The 11084-nt window shown below is 34.0% G+C and overlaps 1 protein-coding gene across 1 annotated transcript; it reads left to right on the forward strand.

Moving 5' to 3' along the window:
* Window positions 1–1639: 1639 nt before the first annotated feature.
* Window positions 1640–7813, forward strand: LOTGIDRAFT_117912 (hypothetical protein; the record flags this gene model as incomplete). Its single annotated transcript, XM_009056307.1, has 7 exons — window positions 1640–2070; window positions 2690–2923; window positions 4141–4275; window positions 5499–5587; window positions 6372–6486; window positions 6691–6763; window positions 7607–7813. Coding segments are annotated over 7 exons (1284 nt in total), but the record flags the coding sequence as incomplete, so codon positions are not given.
* Between the last annotated feature and the right edge of the window lie 3271 nt (window positions 7814–11084).

The raw sequence follows: 11084 nt of genomic DNA on the forward strand, positions 1-11084 counted from the left end.
GAAATCTGTCAAATTGCCTCTTGTGTAGATCCTATATGATTTCAAACATTATGAACATGAACTTCTAAACATTCCTTTATCACGGTAATAAATTGAACTTTCTAAAGAAAGTAGTGGCTTATTTAATATTGCTGGATAATTTTGTTCGAACTAGTCTCACCAATCTGTTTACTTTTGATCTGTTTCGTTAAGTACGGGAGCAAGAAATGCCACGAATTTGTAAATCTTGTAAATCGTAAATCAGCATTTTATGAAGCTTTTAGCTAAAATACGATAATTGTATCATTTCTGTATTCACACTGCTTCAATCGCTACAAAAAAGATGTCTCATGTTTCACAGTATAATTGTGCAATCCAGACCGATGTAACTGTTTCAAAACGTCTACAAAATAACAAATGTGGATGCTCTACACCTTGATGGAAATTATATCAAGAAGTTGTTTTGATTGATTTATACTCGAGTATTTTATAGTCTACCTTGGCTAGATTATTTATGATTGTTTATTACCTTACATCTGACCTCACTGGGATTGCCATTGTAAATGAGACAGGTTCACCATACGTTTGATTAATCTTAGTAATCAGTAATAGTGTTCAAAGATCACCTTCAAATCCATGTGCGTCCAGAATTATCCCCATTTGAAAGGTAATGACTTTCTTGAGACTCTGCCACATGGTTTATTCCCATATCGCCCCTTCCCATTTCGCTCCTTCCCATTTCGTCCCTCCCTAAATTGCCCCCATTTTATTCCCATTTTGCCCCTTCCCATTATGTCCCTTCCCAATTTGCCTTCGTTGAGCCTTCAATTCCATGTGCGTCCAGAATTATCCCCATTTGAAAGTTGATGACTTTCTTGAGACTCTGCCACATGGTTTATTCCCATATCGCCCCTTCCCATTTCGTCCCTCCCTAAATTGCCCCCATTTTATTCCCATTTTGCCCCTTCCCATTATGTCCCTTCCCAATTTGCCTTCGTTGAGCCTTCAATTCCATGTGCGTCCAGAATTATCCCCATTTGAAAGTTGATGACTTTCTTGAGACTCTGCCACATGGTTTATTCCTATATCGCCCCTTCCCTATTCGCTCCTTCCCATTTTGTCCCTCCCTAATTCGCCCCCAATTTATTCCCATTTTGCCCATTCCCATTTCGCCACTTCCCATTATGTCCCTTCCCAATTTGCTCCCTTCCTATTAAGCCCCTTTTCATTTTGCCCCTGTCCCGTTTTGCCCCCTTCCCAGTTTGCCCCTTTCCATATTTCAATGCACTTATAAAGCAATTGCACATTCCAGCCTGCTCTTTTATCCTACAGCTCCCGGAATTCAAATCGGAACAATCACAATTTACTATGTGGTCTAATTATAGAAAAAGAAAGGGCGAAATGGGAAGGGACAAAATGGGTATGGGGCGAAATTGGAAGGGGGCGTTATGGGAAAGGGGCGATATGGGAAAGGGGCGAAATGGGAATAGTTTAGGGACGATGTGGGAAGACACCCTGCCATATATAGAAATAAGCAAACAACTTGACGAACTTGGTCCTTGATAAATTAAAATCAAAACATTATTTCTTATAGAATACAATGTTATTATCTCGTATAACACAACATGCATGTTACTTTTGAACTGGCATCGTATTTTGTATATTTCAGTGGGATCTGGTTTGTGAGAATCGATGGATCAGTTTCACAATAACAACCGTCCAGATGACAGGAGCCTTAATAGGAGCTTTTGGAATTGGTTACGCTGGAGATAGATTTGGACGAAGGATCAGTCTCTATACCATTCAATTCTTGCATCTGATCTTTGTAGCTGTCAGTGCCTTTTCTAATTCATGGCAACTCTTTGCTGCTATGCGGTTTGGTATTGGTATGGTTGGTGGTGCTACTGTTGTTGTCAGCTTCCCTGCTTCAATTGAATTTGTTGGTAAAAGATGGAGGGCGTTGTTAGGCGCGTATCCAGTATGGTCGGTGGCAGCACCGTTTTTAGCCTTAGTTACCTACCTCTTTCCTAATTGGCGCCATTTTGAATTCTTTATTTGTGTGGTCAACATTCCGGTTTTGTTTGGATTTTTGTAAGTCTTTTATAATAAAGTAAACATACTTAACAATTTATTAAAGTAAATGAATCAAACCAATATATTCAATCGATATTTACTCTTTCTTCGTTGAAATAGATCCAGGCACATACGAAATCCTTGACTTTGAAAAATACCAGTTTGTCTCGCATGTCCATAATTCATAATTAGCTAAATTAGAAGATAATTACCAGCAGAATTTAAATGAGTGACCGATGGAGAAAAGTCAAAAAGTCTTGTTTTGTTTTTCCAGACTTTACATACATGGACATTAATGATTGGTTGATGGAATAGTTTGCTTAATTTTACACTAAAAAATAAGGAAAACTATCTTTAACAAGTGCCTCAACTTTGGCAACCGACCTTAGAGATGGTTGTAGTTAAGTTTTTTTGGCATCATGGGTTTGAAAAGAATATTATTTGAGATAAAAAAAAAACACCGGCCGTGACATCAGAATTTGCTGACCCGAAGATGCAAATCACCTATTAGACCGACTGAGCTATTACACTGCCACAAATTGTAAACTATGATTGGGAACTGCTTTGAATTTTTCTATTTAAGGCTACTGCTTGCAAAATAAATCTACTAACTATCAAATTGTTTAAAATATTTCAGCATTGCACCGGAGAGTATACGTTGGTTAACTGTTAAAGGAAGGATAGAAGAAGCGTCTAAAGTAGCATATCTTATTGCCAAAAGAAATAAACAACCACCACCAAATACAGCGATTTTAGAAAGAATTGCTGAAGAGGAGAGGTCGCGGAATAGTAATTTTTCAAGTTACACGTTTATAGATTTGTTACGTGGTAAAAGAATGGCGTTAATAACAATAAGAGTCTGGTACACATGGTAAGTTCAAGATACACACATTTCGTTTCGGCCTTTATTCTTCTTGAAAATCTGCATTTAATTTGTAGGTTTACGGAAATGCATGCCACGATCATCAAGGATTTTAAATGGTTTTTCTAGGATAGCGTTAGCCAAGAATCAATACTGAATGGCGAATCCTGATAACAAAAGTTGCTATTTTGATGACTACAATTTCATAAATTGTTGGTGCATCAATTATTGTTTTTCCGGATGGCAAAACATGACTTATTAGCTGGTATAGAAAACTTTCAGTCTAATGATTTGAGTGATTCACTACAATTGCATTATTTATGAGTATCATTCAAACATACATAGATGAGTATATATTTAAGCATTCGACTTCCAGATATGCAGTGTTTTACTATATCTTTCTAAAAAGAACTAAGTGTTATTTAAAAGGGTACCAAAAGGGGTAACTTGAATAATATTTGCCTTAGTAATGTAATGCAATTTCAGGTTTTCTTAAATATCAGAACCTTTGGCCAATTGTGGGAATTCAGTGTACACAGATATACATACAAAGAATTGAAATATCTTTTGTCTTTCTTTCATTTGAACTTGATGAGAGGATTGTTACTATGACATCGACTTGATAGCCAAGTTCAAATGTGACCTATATCACCCTTCTCCTTACGTTAATAACCTTTGCCTATTTACTACTTTGTTTTAAGACAACAACAGTAAATATCAAATTACCTGCTTTAGATTTATTACTCATTTAGAGTGATTTTACGGGAAACTCGAGTAGATGACTCTTGTTGACAGGCCCGTAGCTAGTCCAGGGTATCAGTGGGGGATTAGGGGAGGAGGCAAAATTCTTTTTAGGCGAGCTTCTAGCTACGGGCCTGACACGATCTGAAGAATACTATTCACCCGGGGTGGGTTTTTGAAACTCTTCGTCAGGTTAATGAACCATTGCATATAAAACTATTCTCGTTGAATTATCTTGTTGAAATTTACTTTGTGTGACTATGAAATATATAATGCAAACAAACAGCTGTACAACCAATTCGGCAAAAATCAATTTGCAGCATAAACAGAAGCAGTATATTAAATGTTTGTATTCATTAACTCGTGAATACGCATTCAGTAAGACTTGCATTTTTATCTGTAAGGTTTCCGCTCGATAATAGTGTCTACAGGCATTTGTGTATTCGTTGGAAATATCCTTCACTCCAAATTCAATGATATTGTAGGTTTACGTCAGCAGTGGTATACTGGTGTTTAGTACTTGGTGTTCAGAATATGTCTGGTAATTTTTATCTCAACTTTTTCTTGGTGTCAATCATCGAAATCCCAGCTTCATTATTAGTGCTGTTGTGGATCAATAGGTAAACTATATCATTTTCATAATAGAATTATCAGCCGTTAAATCGAACCTGTTGGCTTGTTCAGATTAATCTCCACATTGAAAAGAGGTTTTTAAACAACTATTATGTCACAGTATTTGTGGACTCTCTCTCCTTTTTGTGTGTTTTAAGACACACACATTTTTCTTCGTTAGGATGTCTATACTACTTGCGTAAAATAATGCTGAATAAATTTCAATCTGCTTTGGTCGGGGTTGGATCACTTAAAAGAACTATAAGATCTTACACCAGATTGTTACGATTAGAGTATTATTATTATTTATGGACAAATGAAGTGGATTCAATAATTGAAATTTGAATAAGAATGTTAGCATCGGTAGTTCGAGAGAATCTCATGGACAATCAGTTAATGTAGGATTAACACCTGATAGTATAGTAATTACTTAATTTATAGTTATAAAGAGGGGTGTGAACAGAAACTGTCCTTGCATTGCATTTGGAATAAATGAATTAAATGGATATATTATCAGCTAGTCATTGAATGTGTCTGAGAGGTGTCTATGGATGGTCGTTTTGCTGACAATATACTTAATCCATATCAACTGGCAAAAATTAGTCTGGAAACCTCATTACAATCAATTTCATAACACGTAAAATCGTTTTCTGTTTTGGCCAAAGTAGATAGTGGACATATAAAATCGCTTCTGCGTCATTCAATATCGATTGATGAAATATAAAATTCATCTTTTCAGTTCTTTTTACCGCCATTTGCGCTTGTTTTCTCTTGTTTGTGCTTTTTAGTCAGACCGCTCATAATGAAAGACTCTTCTCCTATTTCACTCATTGGTATCCAAATCCTAGAACAAGAGGGAAGATAACACATACAGAAACCCCTGAAGGAAAGAATAAAATAAAACCGGAAATGTATTTAGTGTGATTTATTTCAACCAAATCAAAATATATTGAGTTCAAGATCAAATTTCGGCCCATTGAGAATTAGTACAGATGGTTTCCTACTTGGATCTCGTGTCGAAATTGTGAAACTGGAGATACAAATCAATCATTAACTATCATCGTACCTGTGGGTAGCTAATCGCCACCTATCTTTCGAATTTGGTAAAAAACCGGCAAAACACTTTCCAAATTCCGCATCTGAAGACGGTATATAAAACAATATTTCGCAAGAAATCCAACCATTCCACCTTAGAATTACGAATCTATTAATTTGATACTATTAATTTCAGGAAAAACTTTGGTAGAAGATGGTCAGTTGCCTCAGCTAATATAGTTGTAACTCTTGGTGCATTAGGGGCGATCACAGCTTCATTAACAGGTATGCACATTTATAGATCGGTTTGGAAAATATAATTCACAAACCGTAAAGTTTATTCCATGTTGATATTTCAGATTGTAAATAAATAATTCACTAATGTTTGATGCACATAAAATTTTCCCCGTATTTTGAAATTCTCGTTTTTTCAGACTTGTTACGATTTAATGCCAATACCAGACAGGTTTGTTTATTTCATCTTTCCTTTTAAGAATTTGATAAAGTAATTGAGAAAATCATTTATGATCCATCAGCATGCTAATAATTTCATTTTAATTTGACTTGCAGCATAAAGATGTCGTTTGGGTAGAAATTATATTTAAAGACACTTTTATTATTACATGTATGCATATTATATTGTATGAAATTGTGAAGTCTATCGTATATGGATCACAGTTACAATCCCATTTATTTCTCAATTTTTTTCTGAATTTTGTGTGTTAATCAGAGACACTGATAGCATCAATTTGCATCATTCCAATTTTCAATCAGCCGTCTGTGGTTCCTGCAATTCCACTAAAACTAAGTGTTCGATGGCGTCACTAAATATATTCTTTATTACAATATAAGCCTTTTCACGATAAGTGTCATCAAACAGTTAGTTTTAGAGGAATTGCAGGAACCAAAAAATTGGAATGGTGCAATTTGATGTTATCAGTGTCCCCAATACACATACATTTTTTAGAAAACTTCTTTATAATCCCATTGATCAATTGATTAGTTTTCATGTTACTCTGCAACGTAAGATGACTTACTGAGAAATCATTTGAATTTTTTACAGCACCAGAAAGTTCTAAAGCCTATTATGTCAATATTTGTGTAATGATTTCTAAATTTGCTTCAACAAGTGGTTGGTCAAGCATGACACCTTTTACAGCTGAATTATATCCAACGGTAGTTAGGTAAGTAATAATAATTGGCTTAGATTAGATTAAACTGCAAACTGTGATCGTGATAAGTCATTTTCATAGCGTTGATGATGTACTGAACATTTTCTTCATTATCTCATTAAAAGAATTTTTAATTACTCGTTATTTCATATATATTCGAAATCGTTTCTTTTTGTCTTTTTATTGAACTAATTATTTTCTTTTCGTCGTTGATAGGAATTTAGGATTTGGCTGTGCTGGTACAGTGTCTAGAGTTGGTGGTATATTTGCCTCTCAAGTCATGTCATTGGTAAGTGGAAAGCATGAGTATTCTCTTAGCATTATGCGTGACACTTCAAACATTAACTTAGCTACAAGAAATTAGGACGTAAAACTCTTTTTCATTCAAATTTTACCATACAAACTTGAACAGATCTTTTTTTGTTTAAAGTGATACTACGTCTTAGAATGAACATAAAATTAAAGTTCTCGAAATGGTCAATATGAGTATATATTCATCAGTGAACTTACCTGGTGTCATAAAGTTACAACAGAATCCATGTAAAATCTGGAAAATTGGAAAATTCATAAAACTAAGTAATTATTGAAAAATGCTTAATCTTGATATTAAGCGTTTTTCAATAGTTAATTGCATATTTATGGATAATTACTAAGATTTTTGGATTTGTCGGATTATATAAGGATCCTGTTATGTTACTTATGACACCAGGTATATCTACTGGCTCTTATTCACCAAGTTTAAAATTCTTAAATTTTATGTAAATTCTAAAACGTAGTATCACTTTAAAACCAATCCGATTAAGATTATTTCTATATTCTGATGAACATGAATTAACCAGACACTTTGATTAGATAAAAGTATCTTCGGAGTGAAAACGCTGGTTGTATATAAGTAAATAACATAGTATGAATATAAACAAAAAATCGAGTATCATAGACGGGAAAGCAGGAAGTAAAATTTCAGAAATTGATACGAATATCGATAGCTATTTCCGCAAACTTTAACGATTAGTAGGACAGAGTTTAACTTTGCACGTTGGCTGTCCTCTCAAAGCAAACACTCAACGAACTATCAGGTTGGCAAACGCTCTTTTATTTTCGAATTTCAATTTCTATTTTTCAGGCTATAAAGGGAGGATATTTGCCTTATGTAATTATTTGTATTTTGATGGCAATTGATACGTGCTCAATACTCACTCTACCTGAAACACGGGGCGAGGCATTACCAGATACATTTATTGATATTAATAAAAACAGTAAACTAGAAGATAAGTACGTCGTCAATGGTGATGGCGTAAATATGATTGATGTGCCTCAAAAATCAAAAGAACATAAATAATTTTGCTGTTATTTTTATGTTCCATTTATCGAAATGTTTTGTAAATTTTGATGGAGGGTGGGCTACTATTCTATATACTGATGACATATATACATTGAATTCCAGTGGAAGTATGGTCTACTATCTATGTCTTATTATGTTTTATTATAAGACTTCAGGTTGTTAACTAAACTATGCAAATTTTTAATTTTTCGTCCATCAAACCATTTTTTATCTGCTCTACGATCACAATTCAGATGGGTTTATATTTTGTTACATATTTTTCATATGATAGCGTTTAATTGCATCTGTTAAAATATGCACATATCACACGGAAGATAATGTCTTGGTTTAGAAAAATTAAAAGTATCCTGTTGATGGAACAATGACAGTTTGATTTTTATACTAGGTTGGGAAAGTAAGCTGCTCGAATTAACGAAAGCTACAATATATACCAAATTAGAGAGAGAAATGTGTCCCTTGTCTTATTTGAATTTTTTTATTTAAAAGTATCTTGCAGTTAATTTTTAAAACTCCAAAACTATTTTAAAGGTGTTCGCTATTGTTTTGACTAGTGTTCATGTATACGAAAACTAAACGCCTAATTGTAGAGAAATATGTCTCTTAATTACTTCAAAAGGTTTCAATTAAAAATATCGAGCAATTTATGCCCAACATCAAATTATTTACACCGTTTTTTACTTACATTTTGAATACTGATACCAGAGGATCTTTTTTATTGAAATTTTAATTCAATATTGCTCCATGTAGCTTTTTTTCAATCCTTTGAAATTGCAACTTCAAACGCAATAACTAAAAACAAACTCAAAACATTTGTACCCAAACATTTATTCAGAATTCAAACAATTTTGATTTTCAAAAACATTTCTCTTTTGACAAAGAGAGGGAATTTTGTCACGGAACAATAACGTTTAGGACAAAAATCTGTCGTTTGCGTCTAGATCTTTACAGTATTTTGATGATCGGTTGCTCTTTTTTTTTTACTTTTTTGGCCTTCAAGCGGTCACGTTGAGTAATCTCCCAACGTTATATTTTTGCGAATTCTAGGATTTTAATTCTTTTGAAGATATTTCATGATATTCTTAAGTAACAATTATGTTTTAACTTTTCACTGTGATATAAACATACAGTTTTTTGTATAAGGCTGTGAAGTTATATAGAAAAGGAAAGATACATGGTACTTTACTATAGAGCTAAGCCAATCAGTAATAGTGTTCATAGCTCACCGTTGAAATTTGAGCCATGTGTGTCCATAATTATCCGCGTTTGAAAGTTAAACAGATTAGTCGTCTCTTCTTGAGACCCAGCCATATATAGAAAATACATCTTTAGAAATAGGAAAAGTATGAATTCCATGTGAGATATTTTTGAACGAATTATGTGATTTTCGTACATTTCTATCAATTTTTGTAGAGAGTTGTTCATTAACAACTGGTGCCAATTGGGCCTTTCAACCGTCTGTGCGTAGGCCGATTAAGACTAGCGTTGTCACGATTCCACTAACTGCCGACAGTTACAAGCATCAAATGAAATACCAGTTGCTGTCAGTTTACATTAATCACAAAGTCGACCTGTACCCTCTAATAATTAATCATACATTTTCTCTATTGATTGGCCCTATTCGTTTTGCTAAATTATATATCATTACAAGTTCTCGTTGGCTGAATTCTATTAGAAATTCCGTATATGTTTTAGCTTTCTTTCATTCATTGATTTGGTTAAAACAATAAATTACACTTTATATTTTAGATATGTACGTTTCTATTTTACAATGCAATAAACTGAATCAAATTCCTAGAGTTGTATGCATTTGGCTGCGCTGGGTTACCTATATACCTTATCATTGCAAACTTGATGTTGGGTCCGTTTAACTTCTGCTGCGCAGTGTTAACATACTTGGTATTTAGAAAATATTAAAACAGAAACTGAATCATGTTACTCTATATTTCACTCTAAGCGATCTTCAGACAATTGACCTATTTTCAGCCTGCGTCCCTATTGAAGTGGACTAGTACTTAGTGCAAATACTCGCACTGCGTGTGCCAACATGACTCAAGTTCTGTTTGTAATTTTTCTATATCGCTCTACAATTGATATATTGAAAACTATTTTGGAATTTGGACTATTAGGTAATTAGTCTTTGAAGAAACTCTCCCTCATCAACTGATTTTTGGTTTGGTTTGGTTTGGTTTGGTTATTGTAGCTAAATGAGTAGACATGAGTATTGGAATACACCAACATATTGAAGTTCACATCTTCTTTAACAGGAGGTTAGGTATTTTAGGGCGGATTTCTCAGGAATGAGAAAGGTGTCTATACCAGAAACTGCTTGAAAGTGGATGCAAAATGTGGTCATTGTATTTGGAAACTTGGTAGATAGGATGGCTAGAACAGAAATTATCGGCCACCTTTGGTGTGGTGTTCGCAACGCCCTATTCGGATTGGATTTATTGAATATCCTTAGGATGGTAGCTGTCTGGAGAATATCTTGGAAGAAAAGAATCACAGAGGGAAATTATACAGCTTTAACATACATCATATAGCTTTAACTAATTTCACCAGGTCCAACATCCGCATAGGGCAAAGTGCCCTCTAGATACTGTGAAGTGTGCAAATTTTTGTGGCTTCATGGCAATCAGACATAATTTAACAGTAGATATTAAACACTAGCGTATTCATATTATGGAATAATAGAATGTTTTTCAATCGACCGAGGACGTTTAATTTCTCTAAGTGATATTGCCTATTTAATATTTCCGAAAACTTAAAAAAAACTACAGCAACATAATACTGACACATGCGCTTCCTCGTCTCATCCTTGTTTACGCAACATTCTGAACTAATTACCTATGTTTTTTCGTAAAGTGATTAAACAGCAAGGCATTCTCTTCTATCCCAGCAATGCGGACTATTCAACTAGCTATACCAGATACAGTGAAGTTTAAATTCGATGTGACGTCGTGGATTAAAATAATCGTAGTATCTTGAAAATTGTAAAGATTAGGCCTACACCGAGAACCATTCTTGTCGTAGAAATATCTAGTTACATCTTACTGTTTAATCAAATGAATTTTTAAAGTACATTAAAGTTTGTATTTTGATCCCAATAATAAGTGTTCAGCTTCACAATTGAAATTCGGTTATAAATCATAAAACTGATTTTGAGAACAATTATTGACGATCAATAGCAGCTCTGTCTTTCACATCTTGTTGAAATAATATTGTAGAGATGAAAGGATCATTAGAATAACGCGTTGTAGTTATTATGCCT

Source organism: Lottia gigantea, assembly GCF_000327385.1.
Source record: "Lottia gigantea unplaced genomic scaffold LOTGIsca_27, whole genome shotgun sequence".
Classification (NCBI taxonomy): domain Eukaryota; kingdom Metazoa; phylum Mollusca; class Gastropoda; family Lottiidae; genus Lottia; species Lottia gigantea.